The 19,522-nt window shown below is 39.7% G+C and overlaps 1 protein-coding gene across 12 annotated transcripts in view; it reads left to right on the top strand.

Annotated features, from left to right (window-relative positions):
- KDM6A (lysine demethylase 6A) overlaps nt 1–19,522 on the top strand; it is an 87,092-nt gene that overhangs the window by 45,569 nt on the left and 22,001 nt on the right. For 3 of the 12 annotated variants that reach the window (XM_072137762.1, XM_072137756.1, XM_072137754.1), the window contains exons 6-16: nt 703–823; nt 9,071–9,125; nt 10,254–10,316; nt 11,110–11,144; nt 15,459–15,552; nt 15,915–16,041; nt 16,819–16,917; nt 17,218–17,437; nt 17,877–18,011; nt 18,420–18,575; nt 18,881–18,982. In XM_072137762.1, the coding sequence (XP_071993863.1) occupies nt 703–823; nt 9,071–9,125; nt 10,254–10,316; nt 11,110–11,144; nt 15,459–15,552; nt 15,915–16,041; nt 16,819–16,917; nt 17,218–17,437; nt 17,877–18,011; nt 18,420–18,575; nt 18,881–18,982 (1,207 nt within the window). Of the gene's footprint in view, nt 1–702; nt 824–7,997; nt 8,103–9,070; nt 9,126–10,253; nt 10,317–11,109; nt 11,145–15,458; nt 15,553–15,914; nt 16,042–16,818; nt 16,918–17,217; nt 17,438–17,876; nt 18,012–18,419; nt 18,576–18,880; nt 18,983–19,522 lie in introns of those variants that run through there. The other 9 variants (XM_072137758.1, XM_072137757.1, XM_072137761.1 and 6 more) reach the window with 6 other exon arrangements.

Below are 19,522 nucleotides of genomic sequence, written 5' to 3'. Positions count from 1 at the left end.
GATGGGTAGCCCCGGCACATACTCCCAGTCGATGGGTAGCCCCGGCACATACTCCCAGTCGATGGGTAGCCCCGGCACATACTCCCAGTCGATGGGTAGCCCCGGCACATACTCCCAGTCGATGGGTAGCCCCGGCACATACTCCCAGTCGATGGGTAGCCCCGGCACATACTCCCAGTCGATGGGTAGCCCCGGCACATACTCCCAGTCGATGGGTAGCCCCGGCACATACTCCCAGTCGATGGGTAGCCCCGGCACATACTCCCAGTCGATGGGTAGCCCCGGCACATACTCCCAGTCGATGGGTAGCCCCGGCACATACTCCCAGTCGATGGGTGGTCATAGCAAAAAAAAAATAATAATAATATTCCCTCATCAGCGCTCCTTACAGCCATTTCTTCTTCTCTTTGGCCCAGACTCAGGCGATGGCGCCTGGGTTGTACAGTGATCAGTCTAAGAGATATACACCAGCCATCACTATTTATTAAAGATCTGTCTGAGAGCCATATGCAGCCAACAAAAGAGCCATATCTGGGGCCATAGGTTCCCTACTCCTGCGTTAAAGGCTGCCTCTATGTGCGTGTCTTGACATTTGTACCCTTGTGTGATATTCCTTGTGTGATTCTGCTATCAGTAATAGTCTCTTGAAAAATGACATAACATTTTTAATATCATTCTATTTTATCATTCATTCTATTTTAGGGCAATTAGAGCATTTCAGGAAGTGCTTTACGTCGATCCCGGCTTTTGTCGCGCCAAGGAAATCCACTTACGACTTGGACTTATGTTCAAAGTGAATACGGACTATGAGTCAAGTTTAAAGGTAAACACTTTGTTTTGCTCAATTGAGTAGGACTGTGAGTAGATGTACGCATTTATCGGATTTGTCTTTGCACACACCGTTTTATCACACTAAACATCTGTGGCAGCATGTGCAGCTCTTGATGCTGTGCAAGCCATACTAGATACAGTATACTAGGATTGTGTTTCTGGATTTATTCTACACCAAGAATTCAGCATGTTGTCACATACACGCAGCAGAACTGCATACATTAAGGCTACAACCAAGATGTGGCACATTACTACTTACACCAAGTAGCTGCGGCTTGTATGCCATTACATGTTATGGCTCATAAGTATTTTCAGAAAATAATTTAAGAATCCTCAGAATGTCGGTCAGCTGCTGCAATATATGGAGTAGTCTTTTTTTTAATAAAAACTTCCCAGATACTTTATTAAAAATATGTTCATCTTGGTAGTGGTTTAAGTGGATTTTCCTTTTTGCTTCCACTTCCAGTTCATTATTGTAATAAAGCCGCTCATTATGGAAGGCGGTGATGAATGACAACCATTCTCTGGTGTTCCAGAATGTGATCCAAGAACCACATTGGTTTAGAGGACCTGTCTTCTCTCCCGTCACATCTGTTGGAATTAATGTGTTGAAATTTTATGAATCAATCTAGTAGATTATTTTCTTAGTGCTGTATACTGTGCCATTTCTGTTATTCTACAGCCCTATATGTGTGGTAGGGAAAATATATATATGTAGGTAATCTCTGTCATCTGTACTAATTTTGTTGCTGTGATATGTGGTTTTACTACATGGTCTATTTCCTTAGACTGTAGTTAGACAATCTAAAGCGTATCACAAAACATTGCATGTTTTTTTTTTGACGTTTCTTCCACCATCTCAACATCTGAATGCAGATGTTACAGAGGCCTCTTCATCTGTTCTGGATCTTTGAGTCTGTTACTTTATTGCTGGGAGAATTCTGCTACAAACTATAAAGTAAGGAATGGCTTCCTATCTATCCTAGCAATAGGTCATGAATGTCAAATTGGTGGTCTTCCCTGTGTATTGCATGGCATTAGTATTTTTTATGAACTTGCATGCACTGGTATATAGAGAGGGGTCTTCTCAGAGATTATTGGTGGTGATTGATGATGATGACGATTTTTTTCTTTAAATATGCAAAAAAAGCTGATGGGTTTCTAATCTACTTCTAGCCCCGCCCAGTTGGTTGCCTAGCAACATTTGAGAAAGACTACTTTGCATACGGATGTCATGCATGTGCCGTCCATTATTTTGCGGATCTATTGACTTCTATGGATGTACATGGTCCACATATGAAACAAAATAATGCATGCTGCAATTTTTTTCTCACTGTCTGCACATCCGTTAAAAAAAAAATGGACATTTGAACAGACCCATAGGAAACAGTGGGTCCGTTTGATATCCACAAAAAAGCATGACAAACGGACTTCAAAAACACTGCCTAAAAATCACTAAATGATCCCTAAATTATACCATTTATATTACCATTCCCAGGACAACCTTTATAGCACATATTCTACACTGCCATAAAGACTGACATAAAGCTTCTCCCGGTAAATCACTGGTGACCGTTACTTATCGCATGTATTTCAAAGGAAATGTAAATGCAATCAGACTGAGCCCCTTCCCCACACTTTTGCATTGTATTTCTAAATGCTATGTAAACACCCATGTGACCGTACCCTAAACATTCAAATAATACTTTTTTTCTTTTCTTGAAAGTATCGGTATCAATTATCGCAATACTTTTCTGTATCACACTCAAAATTTTGGTATCGGTGCAACCCTATGAAGAGCCCCTCACCGCTCCTCAGACTAAAGGAGCAGATGGCCACACATGACCGTTCTGTTCCATTAATCTCTATGGAGCTGATGGAAATTGCCGAGCGCTGTGCTCACTTATCTCTGTCCGCTCCAAAGAGATTAACGGAGAAGAATGGTTGTCAGCTCCATTAGTCTGAGGAGCGACAAAGTGTCTATGGGCACTGAGACCACCACTGATCAGGAAGTTAGGCCCTATCCACTGTACTTTGCTTTGTGGGTAAACCCATTTAATGAATACTTTGACAAGTTATTGCCAGTTGGTGATGGGAGACTACACTTTGAGAAATGGAAATGGTGAAACACCTGAGGTAACTCAGGTTATCGCAGTGATTAGAATAGATGATCCAGAACTGCAACTTCTCAGACTACAAATGTTTTCCGGTGCACACACATCAGCAGTGGTAACAACTTCTCTATAATAAAAAAGCTTTGCATGTTGTATAAGAAGGTAAACTTGAAAGCCTGGGACTGAGAGCAGTCATAGGTTACCCTGTATCAGAGGTGTCTAGAAGGGATGGGATCCAAGCTTCCATTCTCGTCTCATGTACAAATAAAGATATACAGAAAACGCATTGATCACATGTTCTGTGCTCCGCTGGAGTCTACAAATAAACTTTTTAAAAATAAACAACAAGTAAAGACAAAGTAGAATATTTCTTGGTTAATCCCTGCTCTTTACTGAGGCACCGCCTTAAGCTCAGACTCTGGACAGGATGACGTCATTATTCCCCGGCACATTGTTATTAACAGATCTGTGGAGTCATTCAGGGTAATGTAAGAATCTCCATTGTGTGCTCAGGCAGCCGGCCATACTTGTCTGCTCCCTTTTATATCTGTCAGTCACTGACCACCAGGTGGCTTAACCAGACTGCCACACCACATTACACCCTTTCCACTATTAACCCCTTAACAAGCCCTTTTTCATTTTTTTTTTTCATTTTTTGCTCCCCACCTTTTTTTATTTTTTCCAGGTACAGAGCTGTGCTAGTTTTCTGCGTAACAAATTTCACTTCATAGTGATTGTATTCATTATTCAATGCGGTGTACTGGGAAGCGGCATAAAAATTCCATATGCAAATGGTGAAAAAACACATTTGCACAGTATTCTTATGGGCTTAGATTTTACCGCTTTCTCTGTGGGCCCCTAATGACATGTCTACTTTATTCTTTGGTTTGCTACGAGTATGGGTATACCAAATTTGTATAGGTTTTATAATTTCATTCATTTACAAATTTTAACCTTATAGCGCATTAAGACATACCCTTACGTCTTTATGCGCATGGGGAAGTATGAAGAGGGCTAATGGGCTGAGCCCTCTTCATACTCACCTAGCATTTGCTGCACAATGAAGCAAACGCCCGTTGCTAACCCTTTGCCGGTGGCATTAACTAGCTGGCTCTGTGTGGGCGCTGCCATCTTGGCACTGATCGTCGCTCCCCGTGACGTCATCGGGGAGTGGCGATCCGTTGCCATAACAGCCTCGGGTCACACAAAGATCCATCATGATCTAGAATATCTATTACAATGTGCAATTTGCAGGCGTCTGAAAATGCCCGATCTACCAAAATATTATACTTGTATTTCACTGCATTTAACCCCGTAATGGAAAATAAGGCCAAAGTCGCAAAAGGCATTATTTTTTCCATTTTGAAAGATATAAAAAAATTCAATAAAAAGTGATTGAAAGGTTGTACAGTCCTAAATATAGAAGCATTGAAACCGTCATCAAAAGTTGCAAAAAATTACACCACCCACAGCTCCGTACACCAAAGTATGAAAAAGTTATTAGCGTAAGAAGATGGCAAACTGAAGTGTTTTTTGGGTTTTTTTGTACAGGAGGTTTCAATTTTTGTAAATGTTTGAAAATATTAAACCTATACAAATTTGGTATCCCCTTGATCGTACTGACCCAATGAATGAAGTAGACCTGTCATTTGGGGCGCTCAGTGAAAGCCGTAAAATCCAAGCCCACAAGAAATGTCGCAAATGTGTTTTTTCACCATTTTCACTGCATTCAGAATTTTTTTTCCGCTTCCAAGTATACGGCACAGAATATAAAATACCATCACTATGAAGTGCAATTTGTTACGCAGAAAACAAACCCATACACAGCTCTTTACGTGGAAAAATAAAGTTTATTTTTTACTCCCCACCTTCAAAAATCTGATGCAGAAATGATAACGGTCCTGGTCCTTAACTGGTTAAAATCCCGTGTACAAAATTTTTTTTATTTTGCCATCTTCTGGCACTAGTAACCCTTTCATACTTCGGTGTACGGAGCTGTGGTTGGTGTCATACTTTGCGACTTTCGATGAAGTTTATAATGCTACCCTTGTTAGGACTGTACAGCTTTTTGATCACTTGAATTCTGAATGTTTTTCAAAATGGCAAAAAAGTGGTATTTTCTACTTTGGGCGCCATTTTCCGTTATGGAATTAAAAGCTGTGAAAAACCTGTCATTCTATTTTGGACGCGACAACACCTAATGTGTTTTGATTTTTACTTGTTTATATGACTTCCGGGGAAAGGCAGTGATTTGAATTTTTAGGTTTTTTAAATATAATTTTCCGAACTATTTTTCACACCCCCTCGGGTACTTTAAACCTACATTGTCTGATTGGGGATTTTCCTCCTCACTTATTACAATGTGCAAATCGCACATTGTTACAAATAGGTTAAAACCAGACAGCCTCGGGTCTTCGGAAAACCCGAGACTGTCATGGCAACAGATGGCTAAGAGCAGAGCCCCCCCCCTCCCCCCCCAATGCCAACAATGATGACTGGGAGGCGTTCTAATCCTAGATGGCCTTGCCCATGTGCCGCGGGCATTTAAATTCTCTGATTATAAGCTTTGTCAGAGCCAATTAAAGGGTTAACACCCCTGATCGTTTCCAGTGCAACTGCAGATGTTACCGGTGGGTGTTTGCTACAAAATGTAGTACATCACTTGTCAATAAAGGGTTAAATGAGTTTTCCAGCCCCAAAACATCAGGGCTCCATGTATAATGAGATTATTGTTTCATGCCTTTACCCATCTCGTATCACTGACAATTTGTGTGTATAGATCTATATATTTATGTGTGTATGTATGTGTTGAGAATATTTCTTGAATTCCCTACTCCATGATGTATGATGTTCCTTAATGTATATGATTTTCATAGAACCCTGTTTTCTGCTGTTCCTCTTGTACCTTTAGTAAAGGGGCAGTACAACAGATTTAATTGAAAAAAAATGTCACTGCATTGTGGAAATTATAGAGCCCACTAAGCTTGTGGGTAAATGTGATTATTAACCCTTTCAGGGTCATCCGTATAGGTCAGCATTGATATTATCACTCATACCAACTACTGTTTGCATATCTCGGTTCCCTGTTGGGCTGTCTGGGTTCTCATAGCAAGTAGACCAGGAGCCAGCATTGTCCTTAAGGCAGGGGTGCACAACTTTTTTCGGTCCAAGGGCCACATTGTCAAACCGCTTCCCTTTAGGTAACCACACTATTCTGCCCAGAAACCACTAGTCCATAATACTGTATTTGTACAATAAGCAACACAGACCCTACAGCTGACTACAATACAGTGCACAAACAAGACCATAACAAAGACAAAAATTGTCTGAACTCATGTAGCAGGTACATACTGCCCCCTATGTACAAGAATATAACTACTATAATACTACCCCCTATGTACAAGAATATAACTACTATAATACTGCCCCCTATGTACAAGAATATAACTACTATAATACTGTCCCTATGTACAGGAATATAATTACTATACTACTGCCCCCTATGTACAAGAATATAACTACTATAATACTGCCCACTACGTACAAGAATAAAACTACTATAATACTGCCCACTATGTACAAGAATAAAACTACTATAATACCGACCCCTATGTACAGGAATATAACTACTATAATACTACCCCCTATGTACAAGAATATAACTACTATAATACTGCCCCCTATGTACAACAATATAACTACTATAATACTGCCCCCAATGTACAAGAATATAACTACTATAATACTGCCCCCTATGTACAAGAATATAACTACTATAATACTGCCCACTATGTACAAGAATACAACTACTATAATACTGCCCACTATGTACAAGAATAAAACTACTATAATACCGCCCACTATGTACAAGAATAAAACTACTATAATACCGACCCCTATGTACAAGAATATAACTACTATGATACTGCCCACTATGTACAAGAATAAAACTACTATAATACCGACCCCTATGTACAAGAATATAACTACTATGATACTGCCCACTATGTACAAGAATAAAACTACTATAATACCGACCCCTATGTACAGGAATATAACTACTATAATACCGCCCCCTATGAACAAGAATATAACTACTATAATACTGCTCCTATGTACAAGAATATAACTACTATAATACTGCCCCCTATGTACAAGTATATAACTATCTATTATACTGCCCCCACCAGGTCTAGTCTTTCTTCTTACTCAGGTAGCCCACCTAAATGTTACAGGAGGTCTAATACTCCCTGCCCTCAGTTAGTCCTCTCTGCCTTCAGCTAGCACCCACTTTCCTAAACTAGCCTCGCCCCTCACCCCAAGTCTAGTTCTCTGTCCTTTCTTTCGGCACAGAAGAAGCAGGAGGATCACATGATGATATCACAGGTCCTTGAGCTGCGGGGCTGTGCAGGGAAGGTCCTGTGGTACTGTGTTCTTACTGCACACATGTTCTATTGAATTTTTGTCGCAAATCACGGTAAAAACACAATACAATCGCAGCCCTGCTGCTGCACTGGGAACAGGGCTTGGGCCTTAACCTGAGGGTCTGTGGGCTACATGCGGTGCACCCCTGCCTTAAAGGAAGAATGGGGCAAAATATGCTCCTTCACAGGGTACAAGAAATAAGCCTATTTAATAAGGATTCTTATGACATGGATTTTAGGTGAAACTATACCGGTATATATTTTTTTACCCTATAATAAACTTTGTGGTAGAATAATTATATTAACGTTTTCTAAAATAACTGGCTGCTGGTGCCATTTGGTGGTTATGGCAACGTAATGAATGTTGAAATGCTAAAGATAGAAATAAAAATAATGATGAGCATGAATGTTCTGGAAGCGTGGAGACAGATGATAACCACGTCTCTTTGTATATGAATTTTTCAGACCATTGCTCTTTAAGATTCAGGGCAGTGCTTTCTAGGTAAATCCTCTTACTGTGAATTAGAATTTCTATAGACTGCTGTCTGCCTTGAGGTATTGTGTGTCGTCTCTGAACTGCAGTGGCCTCTCCTGCATAATAACCATCTCACACAGCGGTCGGCAGCTTCACTAGCGCAATATTTGTATGAGGTGCAGATGTTCTCGCTGCCGCTGCTTGTTGCAGACGCCGCTCACAGATTAGCTAGGCTTTTTTCTTATTTCTTCGCCATTGGTGAGTGTCTTCTCGATCTCTCCATCTCATTGTGTCTTCAGTTTGTCTCATTACATCTACCTATTGCTTTATTTTCTCTGTAGTATGAAGATATTGAGCATATGCCTGGGAACATAGTGTATAGCATTACTGCCTTTTTGTCTTCTGCATTTTATTGCTATTACTATGCTTTATCAGTAACCACTAGTCTATTCCTATGGAGTCTTGGGGGTAGAAATGTACCATTGTCTTTCTTGTAGCAGGTAATATTGATTTATTAATAATGTATTGGAGTTGAATGGGTTATTTTTTTCACCCTTCTGGAGATCTATTTAGGTCACTTGTTTTGGAATAGACTGATTTTATGTGAGCGAGATGCTTCTCTGTCACTCTTTGTAATTGGGACTAGATTGTGTGCTGCTTGCTGCAGACTCTGCATTTGCATAATGCGCTTCCATTATCTCTCCACTATTATTTACTTCATATTTAGTCATTTTCAAATTCCCCGAGTAACATTTCCATGGTAACGGCCTCATAGCAGCCCCGTCTAGTCATGTGCATGAATACACAAAGGGTGAATCAATTTTTACAGGTGTGATCATGGGATTGGTTTGTAGATTATCAGAATCCTCTTGTTAGCTATTGAAGAAATCTCTATCAAATATTTCCATCTCCAATGAGTATTACCTGGCTGTCAGGAGGGTACAGGCGTCTCCTTGAATCTTGTCACTTCTTCAAAGAGCATTCACCAGATTATTACAGAATATTACACCCGCATCTTTTAGACTTTTATTTTCCAGCCTTACTGTCTTTTATCTCTGCCGCACAATGTAAAGATACATTTGGACATGGAGCCGTTGTTACTTGAACTAAATTATTAATCTTTCAGGTAGTCATTGCGCCTTTGCCACAAATGTCTTTTCCTGAAGGAACTGATAGAAATGTCTTCTGATAGAAATTAATCATCTAATTTTTGTTTCTTTTTGCAGCATTTTCAGTTGGCTTTGATTGACTGTAATCCCTGCACTTTGTCCAAAGCAGAAAGTAAGTAGCATGTGTTTTGGTTTTAATCTGACACATTTCTGGTTCTGCTGAGCTTATGTGGTTTGTTGTTGAAACGATCCGTTACCAAAACTTGAGGAGCTGTGGGTACACTGATCAGATTCTCGCCTTCTTTATGTTGTAACTGTATCCCTGATATATCTTGTGGATTTGTTTAGCCTGATAGACCAGGGTTTAAATGTGTAGTCTGATAATCATCCATTTGAACAACAACTTGAGCGCTCCTCATAAAACCCTGCTTTCTTTACTCTATGGTTATATTCTCACGGCCTTGTGATCGCCTGGACCAGATCCCTGACCAGCAAAGGGCCAAGGGGAGTGAGGGCTTATCACCCCTCGCCGTATTGTGACTGGGTACCATAGACCTCCATAGGGGCCATGATATGGCTGTAAATTGTGCAGCCAGTTCACAACCCCCATTACATGAATGTAGCCTAACTGATTCCTCCCAAAGATTTATGCATTAAGCTGGGTTAACGCCTCAATTTATACTCCCACAGATCACAAGAAACCGGAGACAGTTATACCCCTGTTGCAACCCGACATGACTGGTCATGCATGAGCAGGCTCTTCCATTCATTTCTATGGAGCGGATGGAGATTGCCAAGTGCCATCACTGAGAACCCCAACGAAAAGCAAGTTAGGCCTTATCCTATGGATAGGGCCCAACTTGCTTTGTTGGAAAATCCCTTTAAAGTTCCTTGAAATCTACCAGTACCTTAAATCAAAATTAAAGGGAACCTGTCACCATAAGGCACAGTTTGACTGATAACAGATCACCAGTGAAATTGTGCCTTCTGGTTATAGGTTCTCTTTTAACAACACATACTTCCCTATCCTCCTCTTCATCTTGATCCTGTCGCATGTATTCTTTAATCTTGGCGTGCTGGATTGTCTGAAAAGACTGGAAGCAGGCCACAGCGCTGGAATTCTACATTCACACCTCTCGCCAGCTCCTTTTCCCATATTAGGGTGGTGATGTCACGCAAGAGGCATGAATTCGCGCCTCATGCATGATGGATAACTCCCTCTCTTCGCATTGGAGAGTCACGGAGCCTTGGACATCGCGTCCAGTGCTCCAACCTAGTTCTTATAAGTCTTTTTTTTCAGGTGATCCCGACGTGTCAAGCTTAAAGAAGACAAGTGCCGGGATCAAGTTAAAGAGTAGGACAGGTGAGTATGTGTTGTTTAATATTGATTTAAGGTACTGGTAGATTTCCTGTAAGTCGCTTACTAAAATACATTATAGATTCTTGAAATGTAAAGTCATGCCCCCCGATTCAGAAATGCTTTTCACCTCGTGCCATTCCTGTCCATAAAATGGCTGTAGATGGAGGTTCATGTGATCCTTAATGTCCATGGTCAATATACCTTCCAGGACCTTTAGGAGACTGAGTTTATCAATCTACGTCTCTCTTCATAAGTTATCCTGTCACTGCCCTAGTACAGGAAAGGGGAGAGACAGTAAGGAGACTGAGGCAGGTCTCTCCCATTTACCGGATAACTTGTGAAAAAGATAGACGCAGATTGATAAACTTGATCAAAGGATACCTTCTGTCTGCAGGGTTGTGACAATAATGAGACCTGAATACAATCAAAAGGTCCAGGAAGGTGGAGCAAGCACGTTGATGGACATGGACATTTTCTGAACATTTTCACACACAGTAACCCCTTCCCCCCCCCCCCAAATGAAGATTACCGTTTTATGTAATAAACCAGACAATGCCTTTTAATCCATGTCCCTGTTCAGGAGCCCCTGGTCAATGTCACTCCTCGCCTTCTCTTCTGGCCATATTCTAATCATCTTGTGTTTGGTTTGTGTGTACTGTATATGTGTGTGCCATGTGTATATTGTATGTATGTATGTATGTATGTATGTATTTATTTTGGGTTTTTAATCTTTCTCCTCTTTGTCCAGAAGGCTTGGTCCCCTTTTTTTAATATTTTTTTTTTCTGTTTTTAACAGTTCAGTTTCACATTGCTCACTTGTACGAAACACAGGTAAGAATGTGTCATCTTTCATTTTTTCAGTTTCTGCCCTATAAAGATTTGTTTTATTATATACTCTGATTTAAATGTAGTTTTTATTTTATTGTGACATAATGAACACATTTTGTTATTGACACCTTGCAATATTTTTTAAATTCAAGTATACCACATATTTTTATTCAAATTTACTAATAAAGATTACTATAGTAAAACTGGAGGTATGGGAATTCGATGTGTTGGGCTATAAATACAGGCGTTCTCCTACTTAAGGACACCCGACTTACAGACGACCCATTGTTAAAGACTGACCCCTCTGCCCACTGTGACCTCTGAAGCTCTCTGGATGCTTTACTATAGTCCCAGACTGCAATAATCAGCTGTAAGGTGTCTGTAATGAAGCTTTATGGATAATCCTTGGTCCCATTACAGCAAAAAATGTTGAAACTCCAATTGTCACTGGGGCAAAAAAAAATTTGTTTAGAACTACAATTATAAAATATACAGTTTCGACTTACATGCAAATTCAACTTGAGAACAAACCTATGGACCCTATCTTGTATGTAACCCGGGGACTGCTTGTAGGATAAAATGCAGTTTGGCCATTTATAACTACTTTCCATCTATGATCTTCTCTTGGCTCGGCCTTTAAAAACTGCATGGAAGCCTAAATTTGGGTATACATGCTAATGCCTCATTAGGGCCCAAAACAGTCTGCTGTAATTTGTGGCCCATGACATCGGGCCATCCGAGCATGGCCGAAATGTGGAAAGATTAGGCTACACACAACACTAAACAGACATTTATGGACACAGGCTGTTGGTTGGTGTTTTCTGTCTATGCTGTAATTGGCTTTATTAATTTGCAGCAGTCTATTAAATGCAAAGGAAGTGGAGCAGATACCATATAGGTTTCATATGCCTATAAGCTTTTGGCATATAAGAACATTATCTGGGCATATTTAACAAATCTACAAATTAGCTTTGTTTAGCACACAGAGAGCCCTGACAATTGTTTATTGGACTATACCTATATGACAACTACTAAAAGGGAATTGGTCACCATGATTTGCCTAACTGAACAAACTGATCAGAAAACGGGTGGAAGGACGACCCTGTCCGCAGGGGCTCAAAATCTATAGGGGTGGGTAGATGGAGAGACAAGGTGAGGGAGCAGAGCAGGTATTGTAGGCAATCCTGAACAGGTGAATTTTCAAATTGAAGGTTTAAAAGGTGGGGGACAATCTGACATATTTTAGTAGAGAGTCTGAGTATGGGGGGGGGGGCACACGGCAGAAGTTGTGAGAAGAGCTGATGGTAGTAGAGTGAAGCAGAAGGTCTTGTGAGAAACTCCGATTAATGTAGGTAGCTTATTAATTAAGCAATATATGGAGGGAACAGGTTATGGGCAGTTTTGTAAGTCATGGATAAAATTTGCGGAGCAATGGGTGACCAATGGAGAGACTGACATATGAGAAGCGAGTAGAAAGATGAAGTAGGCAGCTGAGTTAAAGGGAATCTGTCACCACATTTTGTACAAATACAGATAGTGGCAGGTTCCTATAGAGGCCTAGAAACTGACCCCTCTTCTTTTAGCTAAAAATGGTTTTTGTTAGATCCCCATAAAAAAACTTAAACTTTCCTGGTATCTAGGGAACTTTAGAGTGAGTTGAGGGGCATGGCCTAATGTCATGTGACCAGGGTGGCATCATCCTTTATTATTATAATAATATTCTTTATTTATATAGCGCCATTGAATTCCGTAGCGCTTTACTAATCATAGGGGACATATACAAATATAATATTACATTACAGCACACAAGCAATTATATGGAAGAATAGGAACAGTCTTTAGCCCCTTAACCCCTACGGGACTCAGCCTCTTTTGGCCTTAAGGACGCGGCCCCATTTTTCAAATCTGCCCTGTGTCACTATAAGTGGTTATAGCTTTGGAACGCTATGAGATATCCAGGGGATTTTGAGATTGTTTTCTTGTGACACATTGTACTTCAAATTAGTTTAAAAATTTGGATGAAACTTTTGTGTTTAGTTTTAAAAAAAAAAAAAAAAAATTGGCAAAAATTTGGAAAAATTCTTTATTTTCAAAGTTCTAAATTCTCTACTTTTGATGCAGATAGTCATAGCACCCAAAACTAATATTTAGATGGACCTGCTCAACTTTTTATTAACTGTGAGAGGCCTAAATGATAGCAATACCTTTAGGTGTTTTATAGGGGTTAAAACAAAATGTAATATTTTTTGACAATACACTCATTTTGGGTGGAAAATTAAAAATTTGTAATGGATGAAATGAAAAAAGGCTCCACAAAGTTTGTTACCCAAACTCTCCCGAGTACACGGATACCCCATATGTGGTGGTAACCTGCTGTATGGGCGCACGGCCGGGTATAGAAGGGAAGGAGGCGCCATCCAGATGAGATTTGCGATGTCACATTGTACAGGCTCTAATTTTTTTTTTTTTTTTTATTATGGACCTATAGAGGCTTATATTTACATGAGATGCACTTTTCTGGTACATAATTTTGAGGCATCTATAGCTGATTGGTGAGATTTTATTAACTCTTTGTTGGTGGAGGAAATGAAAATCATCAATTTTTAGGAACTTTTTTTGTATTTGTTTTTGGTCGTTTACCGTACTGTAAAAATAAATTTTTATTCTATGGGTCTCCACTATTAAGGAAAGACCTTTATTTATATAGTTTTTTTTAAAAAATTCCCATTTTACTGAATAAAAAGTAATTAGGCAAAAATGTAAATTTTAGCATCACTGACTTTCATATGCATAACTTTTTTATTTTTTGGCTTAAAAATCTTGTTAGGGGTTTATTTTTTGCGAGAAGGATTGTTCTTTTTAGTGGTCTTATTTTACAGTGCGTAACTTCTTTAAATCACTTTTTAGAACATTTTTTTAAAGGGTATTAATTGAAAATTATCTTTTTTCGGAACGTTTTTTGCGGTTTTTCCACCCGCGTTTACCGTGCAGGTCCAATAACGATTCTGTTTTATTATACAGATTGTTACGGGCACGGCAATATCAAATATGTGGCGTTTCTTTGTGTGATTGTGTTTTTTTTATAGTTTAAGTGTTTTTATGAAAAATTTCATTTTAGGGGCTCATATTTTTATGTATTTATTTTTTATTTATTCTAATGTGTAGTGTTTAGTGTTTTTACATGTTTTTACTTATCCTTACTTGAACCAGCGATGCTCTGATTGCTGGTTCAAGTCCAATACATTTCTCTACAATACTTTTTCATTGTAGAGCAGTGTAAACTGTCTGAGCATGCAGACCATGCTCAGGCATTTTTCAGTCAGACCCGGAAGGGATCTGACTGGCAGGGACATCGGGCAGCCCCGGAGCACATGGCAGCTGCACAGGGCTGCCCAGAAGAGGATCAGATCCCCCCGTTAAGCGGCACGGGGATCTGATCCACAGCAGGAACACCCTTACACGCCGCGGTCATGCTTGCTCGGCTCCGATCACGGGTGTTACAGCGCGGTGTCAGCTGTGATAGACAGCTGACAGCCGCTGCTTCTGGTACCGGCTTAGTTCGTGAGCCGGTCCCAGAAGCTGGTCGTTCTACTACGTCCCGGTGCGCTTAGCATGTAGCCCCGGGGACGTAGAATAACGTTGTGGTGCGCCTAGGGGTTAACATTGGCAAACTGTCCCCATGCACATATCTGACCACATTTTAAATAATGAAATGTGAAATGATTTGCTGTGATTTCGTGAGAGGTATGTTTGGTGTTTGGTAATGTTAAAAGGCTAAAGAACCTGTGATGATGTCACCGTGGTCACAGACCGCGCCCACCTCGGCTCACTATAGACATCTTTGGATACCATGTCAAATTATGAAGTTGAATATAAGGGAATCTGAGGGGCACAATTTTTAGCTAAAAGTAGGGTGTCAGTTAGTTAGTAGGGCTCTATAGGGACTTAGGATATTGAAGAGACGTTAGAGAGTTAGCTGGGAGACCACAGAGAACAATATCACAGTAGTCCAAGCAGGCGATGATGAGGATTTGTACTTGCTGCTTCTGATAAAACAATGTGCTATAAGCACAGGATAGATTCTCATGTACTTGCATTTAAGTGGTTTTCCTGCTTGTTTGTGTAGTCTATGTGCTTTCATCCATCTTTCTAAAGAAACAAAAAAGCAACAATCTTAGCCAACAAGAAGATACACCTAGTGGAGAGATATTTGGAGAAAAGAGGAACTATGGTTGCAAACTTTGATAGAGACTTAGCAGTGAGATTTTTTCGCTATTCATCATGGAATTTAACTTCTACTTTTGTTTTCATTAACAGAGAAAGTACCACTCTGCAAAAGAAGCATATGAGCAACTTCTGCAGACAGAAAACCTTCCTATTCAAGTAAAAGCAACTGTTTTACAGCAGTTAGGTATGTGCACCATTATGTACAGGTACATTGCGATGACTTGTAGATTGCATTTTACCACGAGTTAAAGGGAGACCATTTACTCCAGCATTAGCTCTACTTGATAAAGATATTGCTCACATAAAAGTTTGATCTGACAATCTTGGTCGCTGGTTTTATGGTTTGTTTCAGGAATGTGCAGATAGTACTGCCCAGTGACAAAAAGTCAACGCACAGGGTTAATCCTGCAGTTACTGGTTCACAGCTTTTTGCCTAGTAGCTATGCCCCTGCACCCACTCTTCTTAAAAGTGCACCTTGTTTTCTAAACACTGTATTTTATCCATGGTTTCTGTTTTTAAAAAAAAAAAAAAATTATTATTACTAGGATGGATGCATCACACTGTTGATCAGTTGGGAGAGAAAGCCACAAAGGCCAGCTATGCTATTCAGTATCTGCAGAGATCACTAGAGGCAGATCCCAACTCTGGTCAGTCCTGGTATTTCCTTGGAAGGTAATAAAATATATATTTTTCAATCAATATTAAATGTAATATCAGGAATATACGGAGGTATTCCTCATGGTAGTTTCCTCTCTGTCTTCTAAGCCCTTTGCTTCCTCTACATAATAGTTTTACCGTAACTAAAAACTTTGTCTTTTATGCAAGTGAACTTCAGAAGCTACTGCGGCATGGAGGGGCTAAGGCGGCACTGTGCAGCGGTAGCCTCTGAAATCTCCCATTCCCAGCTCCTCACCGCAGCGCTCTTAAAAATGACTGCGCATGTGTGGGCTGCATAGCGTAAGAGCGCTGCCTGGATTAGGCAAAGGCCGTGTAGGGCTTAGTAGACCTAAAGAAAGCTACCATCAGGTATACTAAAGTGTATTCCTGATAGGTTTCCTTTAATCATTTTTATTTTAAGCTCTTATTAGTGCAATTTTAATTTTTTTTTCACTTTTTAAACTGGCAATCGTCCCACTGTTATTTTTTTATATTTTGGAGTCACATCTCACCTTTACCATTTCCCTGCATTAAGGGAGTACAGTAAGTTGTGTAGCTGTTCTCCCACATAACAGGTTAGCTGCAAAAGATTCCTAAAGTGAACCTCAGTTCCTTGTTATTTGACATTCATTGGAGGCTTAGAGGTCAGACACCCCTCATTGTATCTCTATGTATAAACTTTTAACAAAAGTTAGTAACCCTTTTATATAGAAACCATTTATTTGCTTGCTTCAGGTAATATAGTATTTAACACTGCGCTGACATTATTTGATATGTTTCTTCCATTGACAGGTGCTACTCCAGTATTGGCAAGGTTCAGGATGCCTTTATATCCTACAGGCAATCCATCGATAAGTCGGAGGCCAGTGCAGATACATGGTGTTCAATAGGGTATGTTTTACTTGTCTCTTATTCATATTTCAATGTTTGTACAATGTTCCTTTGGTTTCTAATAGCAACTTTAATTTGTTCTTGACTGTTCTTGTTCTATAAACAAAAAAAAATGAATGCAATTGACGTATAAGCCCTGTCGAAACAGAGTTTTTGCTGACTGTTATAATGCAAATTAATAATAGACTCTTCATCGTTGCAAAGCTCAAAAAAGATCAGAACAGTGCAATAACATTATGGTATTGTATAAATCTGAAATGTATGTATGTATTTTTAAGTTGTTGACCCCCTATTTTTCAGAGTTCTATATCAGCAGCAGAACCAGCCTATGGATGCACTGCAGGCCTATATATGTGCTGTCCAATTGGATCATGGCCATGCTGCAGCTTGGATGGACCTAGGCACATTGTATGAATCATGCAACCAGCCTCAGGATGCCATCAAATGCTACCTAAATGCTACACGGAGCAAAAATTGTAGTAATACCTCTGCCCTTGCAGCACGGATTAAGTATTTACAGGTATACTTGCTACCCTACCCGGCAGCTGTTGCTTAATTTGAGATGACAAATCATGTCCATACACCATAAGACTAAATTAGAATGTAATCTCCTGAGTTATGTGTCATGCCGTCATCCACGCAGTCATGTCATCCATTCTTCTCTTGTATATCACTGTGCATTGTTTCTGTCCAGTGTATATTAGATGGCCATAGATGTGGAAACCACAAGGCAGGTTTTTCCTGACTCTTGTGTTGCTTTCTTAATTCACGTGAATGAACTTCCATATACTTTGATTTGAAGTCACAAAGGTTATATTCTGGTTACCCGATTTTATTTCTAATCTGTGATAAAGTTGACTGTCGGGAGACACTCGGGACTTGCTAGGAAGTTGTAGTGGACATGCTCGTGATAAAAACTAGGCCTGTGTTAAATTTCCTCTCTACATAATTTTTCCTAGGCTCAGTTGTGTAACCTTCCACAAGGTAGTCTACAGAGTAAAACTAAATTGCTTCCTAGTATTGAGGAGGCATGGAGCCTACCAATCCCCGCAGAGCTTACCTCCAGGCAGGGTGCCATGAACTCAGCACAGCAGGTGAGAAGTTGGGTTATTTGCTGCAAACGCCCAGCTTAAAAAGTTACTTTTGCTACTTAGCAAGTTTCTTTTCCTTGAGTATATATATAAACTGGTTTATGTACATGTTCACGTAGGCAAAGGCAAACACACAGAGATTAGGTGAGAAGCCCCTGCAATTTTGGGTACCAACTAAGAACCTTTGTGGATCATCTTTGAGCCCATTACACCTGTTACATTAGATTTTTTTTTTTAATCACATCTTGTCATTTTTTTTATTTTTTTTTTTGGTTGGTGCTGGTATTCACTAATCAGAACCAGCATCTTGTATGTGGAGCAGCATTTTTTTGTGTTTTTCAAGGTAAAAAACTTCCCAGTGGGGGCACAAAACGTACTGTACAGAACTATATTTTCTCTTATAATTCTTAGGCCTGTAAACCTCATCATCAGAATGCTGAATCTGTACTAGGCCTCAGTCAAACACCAATTTCACAGCAGTCCTTGCCACTACATATGATTCCTTCTAGCCAGGTAGATGAACTGTCAAGTCCTGCCAAGAGGAAAAGAACTTCTAGTCCTGCAAAGGTATTTCACATGGCAAAACTATGTATGTGGCTCATGCTGTGTTTATTTTTTTTTTATTTTTTAACCATCACCTTCACATACAACAATTAGGATGTTTGCCTTAAAGACTTAATATGCTTTTGCATAGTCCTACATTTTAGATCACTGGTTCAGTAGGGAGTGGTTGGCAGGTGCAGTTTTTTTTTTGTTTTTTTTTTCAGTTACTCATTTTTTTCTTTGATAAAAAATGCATTTGTGCACATTTTCCACATTTTCTTATTGAATGTGTTTTTCATATTTTTTTGTGTATTTTACTCCCTACATAGAATTCTTCTGAAACTTGGAGTGGTGGCCATGTAGTGTCACATACCCCAGCTCAACAACAACAACAACTACATTCATGGTCTTTGCCCCCACAGAAGTTACAGGTAATATATATATTTTTATTTAATCTGAAGGAAACAATGCTCCATGTTGTAGGCTTGCTGTGCTTGATATTGCACCACAGCCCTATTTACTTAAATGGGACTGAAATTAAAATTATGTATATGTATGTATATATACATGTGTATATATATATATATGTATGTATGTGTGTGTATGTATTTCCAGATCAATTTTATCAAGCACTCAGTACTGTAGTACCCTATGCAATTCTACAGTGGTTAGGAGAGAATAGACTTCCTTTTAAAGGTTTATTTGGGGCACTTAAGTATCCTGGGGGGAAATTGAAGTTACTAAGGGCAGTGTCGCATGTAGTCAAGTGCCTGGTGTTACAGTTAAGCCTCATTGGGATTGAAAAGCAAAACAAGTGGTTTGCCACATTTATCTTTTTGCAGCATACTCTGTCTCCGTCCATTCCATCACCCCCGTTCTCATGATTAGTGGGGGTCCTATCAATGAGACCCTCTGATCAGAAAGTTAGGCACTATCCTGTGGCTTAGATGGGACAAACTCTTTAAGTTAAT

Source organism: Engystomops pustulosus, chromosome 2, assembly GCF_040894005.1.
Source record: "Engystomops pustulosus chromosome 2, aEngPut4.maternal, whole genome shotgun sequence".
NCBI lineage: Eukaryota > Metazoa > Chordata > Amphibia > Anura > Leptodactylidae > Engystomops > Engystomops pustulosus.
The sequence above is the reverse complement of the archived record's forward strand: the minus strand, read 5'-3'. Positions and strand labels throughout refer to the sequence as shown.